The following is an 18,842-nucleotide window of genomic DNA, read 5'->3' on the forward strand; positions in this document are numbered from 1 at the left end:
TGCACCTTCTTGGTGATCTTCAGCTCTGCTAGCTCTCCTTTGTTCCTGAGCATAGAAGGTGTTGATTAACTCAGTCAAAGAGATGCTAGCAAGGTCTCTTGAGTCCTCTAGGGAGGATATCTTGGCCTCATATCTCTCAGGCAAAGTGGAGAGGACTTTCTCCACAATTCTTGCCTCATCAAAGTGCTCACCTAGGAGCCTTATGCTGTTAACCACTGCCATAATTCTATCTGAGTACTGCTTCACTGTTTCTTCTTCCTTCATCTTCAAATTCTCGAAATCCCTTCTCAAGTTTAACAGCTGCTGTTGCCTTGTTCTCTCAGTGCCTTGAAACTCCTCCTTAAGCTTATCCCAGGCCTGTTTTGGAGTCTCACAGGCCATGATTCTGGTGAAGATGACATCTGACACACAGTTCTGGATACAGGACATGGCTTTGTGCCTTTTGGTCCTCTCATCAGCATGTTGCCTAATCTGAGCTACTGTGGGATTAGCCCTCAGTGGTGCTGGCTCAGTATCTGTGTTGACAACTTCCCACAGATCGAAGGCCTGTAGGTAAGTCTTCATCTTGACCAGCCATATGTGAAAGCCTTCTCCATTGAAGACTGGTGGGGCTGCTGGTGAAAATCCTGAAGAAGCCATCAAGTTCCTTGTTTTGAAGCAACAGGTCCACTAAGACAAGAGCTCTCGATACCAATTGTTGGTGCAAGAGGCAGCAACAAGCTGTTTCTAGTCTTGCTTGAGAAGTAAGCCTCGAGCCTTGGTGAAGAAGCAAACTCGGAAGCAGAAAACAGAAAGATGAAACAAGCAAGTGAAAAACAGAAAAGAGAGAAGAAGATTGAATGAAAAATGAGCTGATATCTTTCATTAACCAAATCAACAAGGCATTAAGCCATTACATATATCAGTCAACAAGTAAAACAAACAAGTAATCACCTAATAACATACCTAACACCACTAAATTGCCTAGTAACTTGGTAAACTTGATTGAAAAACAAAAAACTTCTACCTAAACTTGTCATTCAGCACCTAATTACATCAAAATGCAGCTACCAACCAAGTTTGATCCTAACTAAATACAAAACATTCAATTAAGGAAACTAAATGGATAGCTTCAGCTTGCTGCACCAATTTTGCTGTTGAAGCACGTTCCTTGCATGGCCACCTTTGCTGCTACATGGGAGCTGACTTCAACAAATAACATCTGGAGAATTTTCACAAAGGTTAAAAATATACCTCAAGAATATCTTTCAAATTACTGGCTACCACTTTGAGGTCAGGGGAAGTGTCCTGATGCATTGCTGACATGATAGATGTCCTACATGTTACCCAAGCTCAAATATTACCATTGTGCAGGACTTTGATGAGCCCATCTTTCAGTATAGAAAAGGCAAAATATATCTGATAAAATTTCTGAAATATAACAGCAAGAAGTGAATATGCCTCCTTCCATGACCTCTAATCGAAGGCTACTGCATGAAAACATTTCTTTACCACTTCAAAAAGCACACCTATTTATGCAAGTAGAACGAAAATCATATTCATTTGCAATTAATTTCTATTTGACAGTGTAAAAGGAAATCAGTTATGCCACTAGGGGGTAAAAGAGGCGGCCGGGATTAGCAATTCTAAATTTGTGCTCCCCTTTTGCATCCAACAAAAGAGTTTGACAGGTCGACCTTGTAAATATTTGGCCGGGATTAGCCATAGTTTTGTACAACCCAAATAACATCATTGAATGGGCACGTCTTTTCGAAGCTACTTAATTCTCTTTTTCTCAGTCACAACACCTCAGTTGGACTGCAGGCAGAAAGACAACTTTCTGACAATACCATCCACATATGATAACCTGTCTAACCAGGTGTGCATTGGATACTTTAGCAGCAGCAGTTAACTTGATACATTATTTGGTGTCACACAAACCAAATGTATTTTGGGAAATATATGAATTCAAAGAAATAAGCACAGAATCAGAAAAAAGTTATTTCAGCTCTTACAAAGGAATACACCTTCATTTGATGATATGCGCAAAACCTGGTATATACTGACTCAAACCTAGGCTACTGGTCCTTCATTCACTTCCAAGTTGTTCAAATTATTCACCCACAATAAGTTCCTATAGAATGACCTTTCTTTGCACAACAAACAAAATGTATGATACCCATTTTCTCATTGCGAAAATAGTAAAGGAAAACCATGTGCATATGGAAAACAAATACCCAAGAAAAGAAAATTTTGAAAAGGAACAGATCGGTAAATAGCAAGAGGATATTACCCCAATATAAATGGCTCTTCAAGTTTTGGTGGAACAGTGGCACCAAAAAATGCAGCTTCCTCAGCCATCCTACACAAAACTCTGCGGACAATTTCTCCCAAATACATACCAGCTATTACCTTCTCATAAATCTGGGATAAATTAAAAGTATACAAATTATGTCAAAAGCTAAAGGACCCGAAAAGCAAAGAAGTTGTGCACTTTACCTGTTCACCAGGATTTAAACTCTCAGTATCTAGTGCATGGTCATAATCTGATAATGGAAGATGCGAAGACCTAAAGTTACCCCACTCCATATTGATAACCTTCAGCCAAATATCAACAACCATTTCAGTATTCATCCTACAGCTAAATTAAACAGTTTTGTTTCAAACTTAGATGGATATCCTCATTGATATTAATTGTGACATCATGAAAGAAAAAGCAGTCTCAAAGCTATAGGAGAGTTATAATATATATGTATAAAGAAAACACAGCTAACCATCTCTCCTGATTTGGGAAGTAGACCATGCCATTTTGGTATGGCATGTGCTCGCTCCACATATGCTGCATTTGATCCAGTACCAAGGATCACAGAAGCATCAACGTCATTGTTGTTATACCTACCCCCAGCTAGTGTTCCAACAGTGTCGTTGACCTGGTATCAAAATGGTTGCCATAAGACACTATGGGGAAAAGAAACAGTAATGAAAAGCAACATATGTATTCTTTATATATATATATATCAAGTTCACAGCTCAAATTAAAGTATATAAAGGTCCTATAACAATTGAAAAAAAAAGCTATAACATAAACCTACCAAAGCTGCAATACGCATGTCAAGGCCCTGTCTTTCCATGGCTTTGGCCAATTCTGCTACCACATCTTGGCCAACCTGTTGCATTCAGAAACCAAGAGCAGTAAAAAGATATAAGATGAGGATAGAAAGAAAATGCAATGATAAGTTGCATTAATCAATTATATGTAAAAAACCCAAAAGGCAGTAATGTTCGTTCTAGTGGTACAGTTGAATATTGAATTGCTGCCCTGGTTAACGCAACTCGTAGGAGACAAAATAATGGGGCAAGCGTCTAAACCCTTAAAAATAAAAACGACTAAATGCACAACAATAAGTATGAAAAGAGAGTCTGAGGGAAAGAGTAGTGACCATGTCATCTATAGAGAAGCCTTTTGTCCACCTAAGAAGGGTTCCAGAAGCAATGGAGGATTGCATCACAGGGAATGAGAAGGTAAAACCAAGCTCCCTCTGCCTACCAGGACTTTGTTTAAAATCTGAGCCTTCTTGAGCTACAAATTTTGCAAGTTCTGCTGCAATATAGTCAAATAATGCCTGAAATCAACACCACCAGTCAGAAATTGGACAACTTATTATGCCTCAACCAGGTTCCGGTTGTTCCTAGAAAAGCAGAAGCACTTACATCAGAACTCCCTGTCATCAAACTCGGAGGAATCGGCACCTCCTCAAACTGTTGATTGACAATACCTCTACCTTTCCCTCCCAATTGCACTCGTAGCACGCGGAAGTTAGTTCCACCAAGGTCCAATGCATAAAATAATCCCTTCTCCCTCCTAATATTACACTCAAATTTAATCAACTAATATCTTAGAAAATTATGCAAAAAGTACATTAACATGTCATTCATCCAACCCAACCATGTAGAGAAGAGTCTCCGGAGTGGAGCATAGCTTTTTTAGATGTGCAAATATGTAGAAACCATGAACGTGATCCAACAACGTAATCAATCTTAAACAACATATCACCCCATAATAACTGATTCCAGTCATAAAAAATTTCAGGCATTTTTACGTAGATGCATAATTAGCAAATATATGAATAAGCATTGATCTTTGGTGATAAAATCCAAACAAGAGTTACAAAACAGATCAAGTGAATGCATAATTAAACGTAAAAACAAAAAGGAAAGGAAAGGAAATACCCAGTAGGCAAATGGTCAACATAGCTGATGAGCATCTTGAGTTTGCTGCCACCTTCAGAGGCAAGGCCAGCATGCATCTCCACAATCATGGCGTCAGCCACCTGTTTCAGCCTCGGAATCGGGGTCCCACACTTTTCTTCAAACTCTTTCAGTATCTCCATTGCTTTCACCCACCTTCCTGACTTCTTCGTTTTCCGATGAACCACCACCGCTGCGGCCGCTGCCACTGCTATCCCACACACCACCGCTGCTCCAATTGCCACCTTTCCCATTTTCTCACAGCAGGGAAAAGAAATTTTTTTTTATATATATAATTTAGAAAAGGAAAAATAAAAGATCCTGCCAAAGGATTTTGCTTTGGCTTTGAGAGAGAGAGAGAGAGAGAGACTCTTTCAGAGGCCAAAATATTGGGAAAATGATATCAATCATCATTTATAATCTTTTGGTCTGTTTTAATGTTTACGTTTAATCATCTTTTTTTATACAGTTTAGTAATGTTTTTAATTATATAAAAAATATAATCTATATGACGGACTAAATTATAATCATATGACTTTGCTTTAGTACTTCGCTTATTTTGACGCAAAGAACTCACTCTGCATTGGTTGGTTTGAATCAAGACCGATAGTTGAAGCATGGTCAGCATGCAGCAATCAAGACAGTCGAGGCCATCATATGCAGAAGCTGCTAGTTCATCAAGCCAGCAAGCATGTTTTTGTTTCATTTTGTATTCTATGTTTATGTAATGTAACTTAGTTCAATTTTAACCATGTTAGGTTTATCTTTGATGTAAAATTGATGGTGATTGAGCTGATTAATCAGCTTTGTTCATTTGTACAAGTTAATTAGCTCAAGTTACTAAGGGTGGGTTTGGATGGGCGATTAGGTGCGGTGCGGTGCGTTTAGCTTACTTTTTGTCTCACGCTACAGTATCGCTACAGTATCTAATCTCACCGCCACCGCTATTTTTACACTAACCGCAGGTAAACGCACCGCCCATCCAAACTCACCCTAAGTTACTTAGTGGTAGTAGGTTGAGATTAGGTTAACCTACTGTTTTGTCAAGTTGTAAACTTGTTTATGAATTGGCTTTATGCCATTTTCAGTTTTTTGAATGAATTCAATCAAGATTTCATCCACATGCTCTCTATTTTAGCTTTACTCTAAAATTTCTTTTGATTTTCTGCTTTTGTTTCTACTGCAAGTCTCGATCCTTGTTTAGCAAGTTTCTTGTTGAACCTTGTTGTTAGTTGCTCTCACTCCCACAATTGGTATCTAGAGCTACATTCTTAGAGGACCTGTTATAACTCAACAAAAGGCACTATGGCTTCATCAGGTTTTTCACCAGCTTCACCACCTGTCTTCAATGGAGAGGGCTTCAACATTTGGGCAGTTAAGTTGAGGACTTACCTGCAGGCATTCGACCTATGGGAAGTAGTTAACTCAGATGTTGAACCAGCACCTCTCAGAGCAAATCCAACTGTTGCTCAAATAAGGCAACATGCTGATGAAAGAACAAAAAGGAACAAGGCCATGTCATGCATACAAAATTGTGTGACAGATGTGATCTTCATGAGGATCATGGCCTGTAAAACACCAAAGGAGGCGTGGGACAAGCTGAAAGATGAGTTTCAGGGGACTGAGAGAACAAGGCAACAGCAGCTGCTCAACTTGAGAAGGGATTTTGAAAATCTCAAAATGAAAGAGGAAGAAACAGTCAAGCAGTACCTAGACCGAATTATGGCTGTAGTAAACAGCATAAGGCTCCTTGGAGAGCAATTCAGTGAAGTTAGAATAGTTGAGAAAGTCATGTCCACTTTACCAGAGAGGTATGAAGCCAAAATTTCATCCCTCGAAGACTCAAGGGACTTGACAACTATCTCCTTAACTGAGCTAATCAATGCCTTGTATGCACAAGAGCAAAGAAGAGCCAGCAGACAAAAGAAGCACCAGGAAGGGGCTTTTCAAGCCAAAACTAAAGAAGCCTCGAGCACCAATGCTCATAAAGGCAAAAAGTTCTGGAAAAACAGGCCTAAGCCTGATGCTGCTAGTAGCAGTAACCAACCCTGCAGACATTGTAAAAGGGCTGGTCATCCAGAAGATAGATGCTGGTTTAGACCAGATGCAGTATGCCAACACTGCAAGAAGAAGGGCCATGTTGAAAAGGTTTGCAAGAACAGAAGCAAACCAAGGCAGAATCAATTTCAACAACTAAAGGTTGAAGCTCGAGTGGCTGAAGAAAGCAGTGATCAAGAAGAACAAGTTTTTGCTGTGTCATGTACAGCAAACCAGAAGAAAGGTTCAAAAGGTTGGCTTCTAGACAGTGGTTGCACAAACCACATGTCACCAGATGCAACTATCTTCAAGACCTTGGACAGAACCTTGAAAATTGGAAATGGTCAGTTCATAAATGCTGAAGGAAGAGGAGATATGCTGATTTGTACCCCTACAGGTAGAAAAATCATTTCAAATGTACTTTTGGTACCTGAAATTGATAGGAACCTTCTCAGTATAACTCAATTACTTGAGAAGGGTTACTCAGTTGTGTTCAAGGAGAAAGAATGCCAAATTTTTGACCCGAGTGGATCAATGCTCATAACAGTCACTATGACTAACAAATGTTTTGAAGTAGACTGGCCAAATGACTTACATTCAGCCTGTATAGCCTCCACTGATGACTCCAGGCTCTGGAATCAGAGGCTTGGACATACAAACTACAAATCCATAGCTCGGATGGCCAATGAAGGGCTTGCTGAAAAATTCATCGATTCAGTAAAGAATGATGAGCTTTGTGAAATATGTCAACAAGGAAAATTGGCAAGATTACTATTTCCTACAAGCACAGCATGGAAAGCATCAGAGAAGCTGCAACTTGTGCACACTGATGTGTGTGGACCAATCAAGACTGAGTCTCTCAAAGGGAACAGGTACTTTATTCTCTTTATTGATGATTATACAAGATACTGCTAGATTTATTTTCTGAAGTGGAAATCAGAAGTTGCATCTGTGTTCCTCAAGTATAAGGTTGTTGTTGAAACTGAGTCTGGTTGCAAGCTTAGAGCACTAAGGTCAGACAATGGAACTGAGTATACCTCAGCTCAGCTCCAAGCTTACTGTGAAGAAGCATGCATCAAACACGAGCTGTCTAATGTGTATACACCTCAGCAGAATGGGGTAAGGGAAAGAAAAACAGAAGCTTGATGAATATGGCAAGATGTCTTCTGTTTGAGAAGAATTTACCCAAAACTCTGTGGGCTGAAGCAGTTAACACTGCAGTCTACCTCCAAAATAGGCTCCCAATCAAGGCCCTAGCTCAGAAGACACCATTTGAAGCTTAGTTTGAATTTAAGCCATCATTGGCTTATCTTAGAACCTTTGGTTGTCTCTGCTATGCACAAGTTCCAGCTATGAAGAGAGGTAAGCTAGATAAAAGGGCTCAAGCAGGAATCCTAATTGGCTATAGCACAGTTAAAAAGGGCTATAGAATTCTAGAACCTGGTACAAACAAGATTCTGGTGAGCAGAGATGTTGTGTTCAATGAAAAGGCATGCTGGAATTGGGACAAAGCTGAACCAGATGCAGTGGCTGATGACCTTGTGCTGGATCAAGTTGAAAATGATCAAAACACATCTGAAATGGATGTAGATGATGTTCCAATCAGAAGCATTCGATCACTGGCTGATGTTTATGAAAGAGCACAAGTGGCCATTGTTGAACCAAGTTGCTTTGAAGAAGCAGAAAGCTAGGAGGGCTGGAAGCAGGCAATGATTGAAGAAATCAGAATGATTGAAAAGAATCAGACCTATAGTCTGGTTGAAAGACCAAAAAACAGGAAGATTATTGGTGTCAAATGGGTCTATCGAGTTAAAAACAATGCTGATGGTAGCTTAAACAAGTTGAAGGTAAGATTGGTCGTGAAAGGCTTCAGTAAAAGGTATGGATCAGACTGCCTGGAGACCTTTGCACCAGTGGCCAGGCTCGACACCATCAGACTGCTAGTTGCCTTAGCAGCTTAAAAGTAGTGGATGATACATCAACTTGATGTAAAATCAGCATTTCTAAATGGATACCTTGAAGAGGAAATTTATGTGGAGCAACCTCAAGGTTTCAAGGTGCTTGGCAAAGAAAAAATGGTGTACAAGCTCAACAAAGCCTTGTATGGCTTGAAACAGGCCCCAAGGGCTTGGTACAGCAGAATTGATGGTTATCTGACCAGTTTGGGATTCAAAAGGAGTCTTAGCGAGCCAACTCTGTATGTTAAATCGATAAACGATGAAACTCAACTCATTGTTTCATTGTATGTCGATGACTTATTGGTGACAAGAGGAGATCGAGAGTTACTGGTCAAGTTTAAAGCCAAAATGCAACAGCATTTTGAGATGTCAGACTTGGGGTTAATGTCCTCCTTCTTAGGTATGGAAGTAACACAAGCTGAGAAAGGAATTTGGCTAAGTTAGAAGACCTTTGCCATGAAGATTCTCAACAAATTCTCAATGGAGAATTGCAAAGCAACCAGCACACCAGTTGCTGCTGGAGAAAAGCTATCGAGCCAAGACAAGCATGAAAAGGTTTGTGAAACAACCTACAGAAGTCTAATTGGATGTTTATTATATTTGACTGCCACTAGACCTGACATAATGTATGCTGTGAGTCTACTCTCGAGGTTCTTGCATTGTTCAAATGAAAGTCATTTTAGAGGTGCAAAAAGAGTCCTAAGATATATCAAGGGAACTTTGTCCTATGGAATGCTATTCACCAAGGCAGAAAATTTGAAGCTAGTTAGTTATTGTGACAGTGATTGGGCTAGTTCATTAGATGATATGAAGAGCACATCGGGTTATGCATTCAACCTAGGCACTGCTATGATTTGCTGGAGCTCAAAGAAGCAGGGAGTAGTAGCTCAGTCAACTGCAGAGGCAGAATATGTGGCTGCTGCTGCAGCAGTCAATCAAGCCATATGGCTTAGAAAAATTTTGACAGACATTAACCATGAGCAAAGTGAAGAAACAAAGATAATGTGTGATAACCAATCTGCTGTTGCAATTGCAAAGAACCCTGTTTTTCATGGGAGGACAAAGCATTTTAATATCAAGCTTCATGCAGTTCGAGAAATGGAGCAAGCTCATGTTATTAAACTGGTTCATTGCAGTTCTGAAGAGCAATTAGCTTATATTTTGACAAAGGCACTCAGTGTTTCAAAGTTTCAACATCTGAGAGCTAAGATGGGAGTTTGCAACATGCTAACCAAGGAAGAGTGTTGAAGCATGGTCAGCATGCAGCAACCAAGAGAGTCGAGGCCATCATATGCAGAAGCTGCTAGTTCATCAAGCCAACAAGCATGCTTTTGTTTCATTTTGTATTCTAAGTTTATGTAATGTAACTTAGTTCAATTTTAAACATGTTAGGTTTATCTTTGATGTAAAATTGATGGTGATTGAGCTGATTAATCAGCTTTGTTCATTTGTACAAGTTAATTAGCTCAAGTTACTAAGTTACTTAATGGTAGTAGGTTGAGATTAGGTTAACCTACTATTTTGTCAAGTTTTAAACTTGCTTATGTATTGGTTTTATGCCATTTTCAGTTTTTTGAATGAACTCAATCAAGATTTCATCCACATGCTCTCTATTTTAGCTTTACTCTAAAATTCTTTTGATTTTCTGCTTTTGTTTCTACCGCAAGTCTCTATCCTTGTTTAGCAAGTTTCTTGTTGAACCTTGCTGTTAGTTGCTTTCACTCCAACACCGATTAAGCAAAAATTTTCAAGTTAAAATCTATTCTTTCATCCACTGATTTAAGTATCAGAACACGTTTCGAAAACAACTCAATATTTGAGAAACATCATCAAGGTTGTTTAGTCCTCATCATCCCTCAACATGTTGGGTTGTGGTGAAACTGAACATGCTTTTTCTTGTTTCTAGCAGATAGGAACATGGTTGATGAAACCCCTCCCTCTGGCCTCCTAACATTCTCCATTCTACTTCCCTGTCAGACACTCATTGTTTGTCATACTTACTTTCTTTCCAATCCTATCCTCATGCATTTTTTTCACTATTATAAATATAATTTTGGATTTGTATTTGATGTATTTATGGTAAATAATTAGAATTTTTATTAAAAAAATCTTATAACGATTAGATGAACAGAAGTTAGTTAGGAAAGGTTAGTTATAGTTAACAATTAATAAATCAGTTGGTTAGTTATAGTTAGCCAGCTGACTGTTACTTCTTGTACTGTATTAAAGAAAATAGTATATATTATACATTAGAAGATACACACTTTCTTACAAAACTTTAATTTTTCGACAAGTGACTGTACTCTATGATTAATACATCATCACCCTTTTATTATAAATTTATGTGAATCTTATATTTTTGTAATTATTTCTTCCTTTATAATTTAAAAATATTTACATGAAAAAATCATTTTCACTTTTTAAAATTATATAAATAAGCATTTCTTTGATTCCTTCACCATCATTAAACTTTAAAATAAAAAGTTGGATCATTTTGGTTAAAATGATGATAAGGTTAAAAATTTTCAATCGAAATAATAGAAACAAAATACAGATGAACAATTTAGGTATTATGAGAAAACTCAAAACACCTTTGGTGTTGTTTTGGTTTAGATTGATAGTAAATACACTAATTAATGAATCATTGTTAAAATTCTCAATAAACCTTAAATTTCCGTTAAATCTTTCTCCAAATAATCATGTGAATGGAAAAGGAAAGGGGCAAGTGAGAGAAGTATGAGGGTATAGCTGAGATGAAATAAGTTGATGGATTAGGAGATTTTGATTCTCTTCACCGTCTTTTCATGTGCGAATCAGAGTGATACGTGGAGGACGGGGCTTACAAGTGTTGGATCATTAATTGGGGAGATTCTTAATTGTGGGACTAGTTTGACTGATGTTGAAAATAATGTTGACATGGCTTAAGATGGTTAGAGCGGATCATTGCTAAGTGGTACGAAAACTTCATGTAACAAATTCTCCTGAGAGATAGGAGATCTAATTTAAACTTTCATGTTTATAACATAATGTTTTTGTCATTAGTTGGTGGAGGGAGACTTTTGTAAAAGCAGTGGAACTTAAATAATGATTTAGAAGTTTGGTTAGGAAAGAATCGGAAATAGAGATAGTCTTAAAGGAGAGAAGCAAAGAAAAGGAAGGAATAATATAATTTTTTACCACTAAACTTGATAACTAGATCCACTTTGATACTTGTATTTTTTTTATTCATTAAGTATTTGAATTTGACAACTAAATTCATGTTGGTATCTGAACATAGATTTTGTCAAAACTTGATGACGTGACCAATGTTATGAGACCAAAACCGAATTGAACAAACCAAGAACTGATCGATATAACAATCCGAACAAAGGGGTTGAACCAATTAACTCAGAAATTGCTTGAAATTGGTAAAAATAAAAAAAAATTAAGACAAAAACAGACAATTGAACAAGTTGAATTGGTTTAATAAAAAATTATTTTTTTTAATTTTGTTAAAATTTTAATTATTGTTAGTCTCGCGATCGAATCAATCGAACTGGTTCCCTATTCAACCAGTGGTCTAGTTTATTTAACCATCGGTCCGATTATTAAAACATTGAATTTGACATTCTAAAATTATACCACATTATCACCTAAAAAAGTGTATAAATCTTTTTAATTTTCAAGTGATGATGTGGCACAATATCAGAGTCACATCATCAAACTTTGATATTTTTCAAGTTGAAGGATCAAAATGGACCCAAAAAATTATATTTTACCCATGTAATTATTGTTGCCAAATTCAAATACAAAATTATATTAATTGAAAGTTTCTACTAATATATATGTATATATAATATCTTAAATATGATTCTAATATTAAAAAAATAACTGCTTACAAATTTTAGATTTATTAAATAGTATCAACCAAAAATGACAATTTCAAACACAATATGTTTATATGTAACATAGAAAAACATCACAATAAAGACTTAAGTCAGAAATTGGTATTTAAATAATATTTCTTTTTTCAGGTTAGTATCTAAATTTTTTTTATCACAAGTGGTACCTGAACTATATTATGTTACTCAAAATGATACCTAAACTATATTTAGTTACCCAAATTACTCCAAGTGTTAAAAAATATTCTCTTAGCCAATCATTTTCTAATATATGGTAATTTTTAACTAAAAAGTTTCAAAAAGAAAGTTCAATATTATTTCCTTCAGTTGTTTTTAGATTATAAACATATTCATCTCTTTTATTGTTCACCCAAGAATTTCAGTGACGAAAAATTCAAAAACTATTGAAAAACTCATCTGAACCCAATTCTGAACAAAAAAATCCAGATTTCGATGAGTTTTTTTTTCCTTTTTAATTTTCTAGTATACCCTATAAGACATATGTAGCATCTTTAATTCGCTTATAGAATCTAAAAATCTCCATAGACAATTTAGAAAATAATTTTTCTTTAATTAAATTTAATTTTTTTAATTTTTTTTCACTCCCTCTCCACGATTCATTCTTCTCTTGTAATGCACATTTTAATTGTTTGATTTTTGTTCAATCCTTTTACCATTTTTTTCTACTCAACTTCTTCTCCGTATTTAGATTTCATGCTTTATTTGTGGGTTTTTTCATTATAGAAGTTTATCCAACATTAATTATTTCATGTAAAGTATATAGAAAAGAATAGATAAAATTATTTTTTTAAAAATAATACATATATTTTAAACTGGGGTGAGAATGAAATTGAAATCAAAGTTAAAAAAAAAAAAGCTCGTCAAAATCTAGTTTTTCTAGTTGAAAATTGGATTTGGATAAAATTTTCAAGGGGTTCTTAAATTTTCCATCACATTAGTTGTTAGATGTTTGGTTGCTGCTTGTTCAATGTTTTGTTAGAATGAGAATAAATTTTTGCTTGGGCCATTGAAAGATTGTGGGGCATAAAATGATGGCATATTTGACAAAACATTATTATTGTTCGGATACGACTCTCTAACTCTTTAATCGATCTTCTTGATGAAGCTATGAGTCTATTCGGATAAGGATTGAGTACTTATCCTTATCTTTTAAAATTTTTTAAATTGTTGAGGAATATTACGAGATAAATATGAAAGATAATTAATTAGAAAATTTTAACTGTTAAATAGATGTTTAAAGTTGATCAAAACTCTATCAAATGAACTCTTGTATTAGCCTATGCTTGTGGTGTGACTTGGGGTGTGCGTGTCTTTAATTAGCTTATTATGTCTTATTTTGCTATTTCATGCGACAAATTTTTGGGAGTTTTATGTCTCAATTTTAATGTTCGTTTTATTGATTCAATCGTTCCTAAGTGGGAGCGGTAGATATTAGATAATGAATAACTTTAATTATATTATATAATAATACATGTAGATAGGAGGTGGACCATTTATTGCATAGGTTGCCAAACTTTACTATGGTAATTGTTTCTGTTGCTTGTGCTCTTCAACAACCATATATATATAAAAAGTAGCCCCAAAACTTGTTGACCAAAATCAATGCAAATGCAAAGGGTTCATCCTTTTGCCTTAAATTTGGAAACGATGAACAAATTGTTTATTGAGGTGGTAATAAAATTCGTCAAATACTTTTTACTTTTACCGCATTCAGTGGGATAGGGGTTGAGGAACCCTATAGTTTTAAGAAAGGGTGCTCCAAAAACAACTCACAGATACACTTTGATACAACCAGTCAACCTTAAACCTACAACTCAGGTTACTCAGCCCCTATAGTCCTTTAAACTGCAATATCTAGTAAACTTGTATAAAAACTTTTTTACCTCAAGATTGAATCAAACTTTTTGTAATAAAAAGAGAAGGGACCTGACAATATGGGCAATTAAATGCACATACCATTTTATTAATGCACATATGGTGAGAATTCAGATGGTCAGAGAAAGAAGACAAAACCTTCAGCAAATTATTATTTGTCAGTCCCATTTATCCCAATCAAAAAGGAAAATTTCAATTCATGTGATCTTGCTCCAATTACTCTTCACTTTTTCAAAATTTAAAGGACTAACATTTCTTATTGTTTACCCTATCCCTATCCACTCAAATTTTAAATTGAAGCCAAGTTTGAGAAAAGCTAAACACTACCATCACAATTTTGCTATATTCTTCACGTTGATTGTATTAAATAAAACATGCTCTCAAGATATTGGGAATAAAAAAAATTAAATATCAGTTATTAATATTTAATACCCAAAAACATAAATAGGCTTTAGATTTAGAGCTCATTCCAAATTTCACCCTTTTGTACCCAAATTCATCACCCTAAATTATAAGTAAACTGTTAATTTGTATCCCAAAGAATGATGCGAAATTAAATGATAAGATTACAAAGGTTTTTAACTATACAGATATGTGATATCATCTCTCTCTTATTTATTGGCCTGGCTGTCACAAAAGCAAATTTTCAAAATCTTCAATGCCCATCCATCCCTCTCTCATTTTCTCCCATTTAATCCTAAGTGTGGGTAAACTATCTTTTTAAAAAATTTGAAATGATTTTAAATACAAATATGTGTATTAAGGTGAATTTAACAAATATAAAATTTTAAATTTAATTGAATCATTCCTTAAAGCTTGTTCAGAGAGAATTGTATGGAATATATTATTTATTGATTCTTTTTTATAAATAATACATTAATTCAAACGGAGAGAAGAGAAAGATATTGTGCAGAATCAATGGCAGCAGAGAGATACTGAGCCAGAAATCATTATAGGAAAGAAGATACGGAAACTGAAAGATCTTTCTTCTTCACCTAATAACAGAAGAAAAGAAGATTTTCTTCATATATGCCTATATATATTCTTTTGGACTATTTATAGACAAAAGAGTAATAGCAATAGAAACCAAGTAACCAACCCTTTTGCTTTAATGCCTCTGAATCCTTTGCTCAGTCTCCAAAAAAAAAAAAAAAGGTTGCATCTTTTGCGTCCGGTTTTGTTTTAAAAGAATTGCCATTTGATTTTCTTCTTCTTGTCTAATAAAATAAAGGGTATTTAATATAGTATAATATTACATGAAGGAGCTTTGATTTGTACGCATATTATACACATTGCTCAACAAAGTTACAGAGAGAGAGAGAGATAGAAAAAAAAAGCTTTAAGCTTTGAGACAGAGGGAAACCGGCGCCAATTTTGAATATTTGAGAAGGTGAGAGACTCTGTTTCTTCTTCTTCTTCTTCTTCTTATATCAGCGTATGTATTAGTATTATTATTACTTGTGTGTGTGTGTGTGTGTGTTTTTTGAAGATTTTGTTGTCTGCATTTTTCTTTTATTTGAAACATATAGATTTGTAATAAATATGAGTCATGACGTCTTTTATTTTTTCTTTGTCTTGTAATGCAGTTCATCACGAGGTTGTGTCAGATTTCTTTTTCAAAAAAATCCAAGCTTTATCCATATATTTTTAAGTTTTGGGGATGTTTTTGATTTTGGTTATTTTTTAGTTTTTCCTCCTCACTTCTTTACTTGCAACCTGTAAAGATTCTAGAGATGTTGCAGACACCCCATGTTTTTTATTCCAACTTCGAAAAGAGCTCACCTTTTCTTTCTTCTCTCTCTTTCTCTAAATTTTATGATCATTACTTTGTTCCTTTTTATTGCTAAAAAAGTAAAAACACCATTGTGGGTTGGAAAGGGTCTTCCATCGAGTGCTTTCGATGTTATTTCGTTTCTCTTTATAAAGATTCACTAGCTACCTACATGCTTGTTTATTTCTCTCATGTGTTTGGCACTTGAAATTCTGGGCAAACTGAGAAAATTAAAATAGAACGCTGTCTTCTCTTTGTTTTTTTTTTAAACAACCTCAGTTTGATTTGTTTCTGTCTTTAGGAACAATTTTTGTTGGTACTATTTGTTGTTGCCTTAATTTTTGGTATGGGGAAAGCTGCAAGGTGGCTGAAGGGGTTATTGGGCATGAAAAAGGAGAAAGATAAAGACCGGATAGAGCAATATTCATCTGTTTTATCCGATCAGAAGGAGAGGAAAAGATTTAGTTTTGGCAAATCCAGCAAAGGTGTCAGTGAAATTTCTCAGAGTCCAAGCAATGTTTCCACCACTACAGATGCTGCTTGGCTCAGATCCTACATTGCTGAAACTGAGAAAGACCAAAACAAGCATGCAATTGCAGTGGCTGCTGCCACCGCAGCTGCAGCTGATGCCGCCGTGGCTGCAGCAAAGGCGGCAATGGCAGTGGTGAAGCTAACCAGTAATGGACGAACCAGTTTGGTTGGTGGAGGGAGGGAAAGGTGGGCAGCTGTGAAAATTCAAAGCGTCTTGAGAGGGTATTTGGTAAGTGCAATTTTCAAATTCTGGATATCGGATTATCCTTTTGAATGTTGTTGGGTATGTTTTTATCTTTTGGTCTGCGTTATGGAGTTATGTTTCTTGTTCCTCACTTCCTTGTCTGCCATAAAAGATAAGTTTTGGATAGATTCAAAATAGTAATGAAATGAAACTGCACTTTTGTTTTTCAGTCTATACAGTAACTTAATTGTTTTAATATTCCAACTAAACTATGTTTTGAGTAATTAGAAAGTGGTTTCTTAACTCTTACTCTTTATATTTCCTCGATGTAACGGTACTTGTGCAGCTTATGTTTTCCATGTCTCTTTTTGACTTAGACCAAATTCTTTTCTGTCTATAAGTAGCCGCTTGAAATGTCTAAATTTGAGATTCTTTTTCCTAAAAAATATTGCAATTTTGAATTAACAATTACAACCCCTTTGTTGAATCTAATTGGGTTTTGGGTTTCAGTCTCGGAAAGCACTTAGAGCATTGAAAGGACTGGTTCGATTACAAGCTCTGGTTAGAGGCTATCTTGTCAGAAAGAGGACTATTGCAACTCTGCACAGTATGCAAGCTCTTCTAAGAGCCCAAACAACAGTTCGGTCTCAGCGGATACGTCGCTCCTTCAACAGGGACCATTCCTGTTGTCTTGAAAACAAGCCACGCTCTTCCATTGTAAGCACCATTTTGTCAATCCATTTTCCTGACATTCAATTTCTGGTTTCATTAACCTGATTTTATTGAATTTTTTTCCTTTTGTCGTCTCATGTTCAGGAAAGATTTGATGAACCGAGAAGTGTAATCCACAGCAAAAGACTGTCTGCATCGATGGAAACCAATGCACATGATGACAGCCCAAAGATTGTTGAAATTGATACATTCAAGACAAGATCAAGATCACGTAGGTTCAACCTTAATGCATTATCAGAATGCGGGGATGACTTCGCTTCCCATACAACCTCATCTCCTCTTCTGTGTCCGGTTCCTGCCCGAACATCAACACCCCATCACCAAAATGTTGATGTTTTTGAATGGTGTTTTGCGGATGACGAATGTAGGCTCTCCACCGCTCAGAGCACCCCTCGTTTTGCTAATCCGGTTAGGACGCCTATTGCTCCTGCTACACCATTGAGTGTGTGTGGAGAAAGGTATTTTAGACGACCTCATTCGAACCTCCCAAACTACATGGCGAAGACACAATCATTCAAGGCCAAGTTAAGATCTCATAGTGCCCCAAAGCAAAGACCAGAGCCAGGAGCAAAGAAGAGACTTTCCCTCAATGGATTAATGGCTGCAAGGAACAGCATCAGTGGAGTTAGAATGAACACCTCAGGCTATCAAGTTGATGAAGGATTGGAATTATAAGAGAAAAATTCCAAGTTTTCCATGTATTGTTAATTTGTTTGCTATGGGTATCAACAATCTCTTACAACTCAACTCCAGTGTTTCCCACTTTGTTATAAACAATACCCATAGGATAGAAGAACAGATTCTTGTGTAAATCCTTCCAATGACGGTTTTTCCCCCCTATTTAATTAAGCCGTTGCTGATTTAATCAACTTTCCAATGTTTAACAGGAGTTCATAATATCCTCCCCACTTCAACAAGTGTTCCTTGTTCTCAATATGACCATATCTTGAAACAATTATTCATCTTTAACATCAAACGTCAGAATTACCAATATCATGTACGTTATTGTTCATATCAACGGATGTGCATACTCGGATAACAATGTGTACCATTGCTTGTGGCTGTTGTATGGCTAAACAACCTCATTTATAATTGAAACACAAGTAAAGATGTGGTCCTATAATGGTTAAGGAACCAATCCTTCTGAAAAATTTCATGGAAAACTAAATAAAACTATAAGCATCAACAAAATTTAGATCATCATTTTCAAATCAGAACAAGTTATAATGACAAGAACCGTACGGCATCTGTAAACATTTTCAACTTCTAAAAATTAAAAAAATAACCCATTAACATATTAGCTCGTATTCTTAGAGGGGAAAAAAGTCACATTGAAAAAAAATCACAGGCCATGTTGGATCATACTGAAATGATAGTACTCTTTTTTTTTTTTTTTGAAAATCTCGGTTAAAAAAAAAGTTTAGAATATGGGGAAGATGATTGTTGAAAGGAATCAACGGAAGAATGAAGCACAACTGCCCATCTTCCCCAAGATCGATTTTGCAGGAAACTCTTTCGAACATAGCGCACTGAATTTGCACAACGTCGATACACACAATCCCTGCTATGCCCAAACACAAGTATTAATGAAAATTCATGAAAAAAAATAAAACATATATGAAATT

At 35.9% G+C, this 18,842-nt stretch overlaps 2 protein-coding genes and 1 non-coding gene across 7 annotated transcripts; 1 reads left to right on the forward strand and 2 right to left on the reverse strand.

Moving 5' to 3' along the window:
* Nucleotides 1-835: 835 nt before the first annotated feature.
* Nucleotides 836-4,611, reverse strand: LOC107902724 (hexokinase-1). 5 transcript variants are annotated; one of them, XM_041093726.1, is made up of 8 exons: nucleotides 4,210-4,609; nucleotides 3,691-3,841; nucleotides 3,420-3,602; nucleotides 3,072-3,146; nucleotides 2,754-2,909; nucleotides 2,479-2,577; nucleotides 2,273-2,403; nucleotides 836-1,315 (listed from the first exon to the last, which is right to left on the reverse strand). In XM_041093726.1, exons 1-8 carry the CDS (start codon nucleotides 4,479-4,481, stop codon nucleotides 1,222-1,224), a joined length of 1,161 nt encoding a protein of 386 aa, XP_040949660.1. In that variant the 5' UTR covers nucleotides 4,482-4,609; the 3' UTR covers nucleotides 836-1,221. The 5 variants fall into 5 exon arrangements, 3 of the variants coding, with proteins under 3 accessions (XP_040949660.1, XP_040949661.1, XP_040949659.1); XM_041093727.1 differs by having other exon boundaries at nucleotides 836-1,201; nucleotides 4,210-4,607; XR_005913890.1 differs by having other exon boundaries at nucleotides 1,064-1,201; nucleotides 2,273-2,353; nucleotides 4,210-4,611.
* A 10,286-nt stretch (nucleotides 4,612-14,897) lies between these two features.
* LOC107906131 (protein IQ-DOMAIN 14) lies at nucleotides 14,898-18,082 on the forward strand. Its single transcript, XM_041093728.1, has 4 exons — nucleotides 14,898-15,389; nucleotides 16,072-16,530; nucleotides 16,996-17,202; nucleotides 17,302-18,082. The coding sequence occupies exons 2-4, from the start codon at nucleotides 16,117-16,119 to the stop codon at nucleotides 17,890-17,892; spliced, it is 1,212 nt and encodes a 403-aa protein (XP_040949662.1). The 5' UTR covers nucleotides 14,898-15,389; nucleotides 16,072-16,116; the 3' UTR covers nucleotides 17,893-18,082.
* A 558-nt stretch (nucleotides 18,083-18,640) lies between these two features.
* Nucleotides 18,641-18,785, reverse strand: LOC121218066 (small nucleolar RNA snoR135). The gene has a single exon (XR_005914331.1). It is a non-coding gene; the product is annotated as a small nucleolar RNA snoR135 (small nucleolar RNA).
* Between the last annotated feature and the right edge of the window lie 57 nt (nucleotides 18,786-18,842).

Source organism: Gossypium hirsutum, chromosome D05 (genome assembly GCF_007990345.1).
Source record: "Gossypium hirsutum isolate 1008001.06 chromosome D05, Gossypium_hirsutum_v2.1, whole genome shotgun sequence".
NCBI lineage: Eukaryota > Viridiplantae > Streptophyta > Magnoliopsida > Malvales > Malvaceae > Gossypium > Gossypium hirsutum.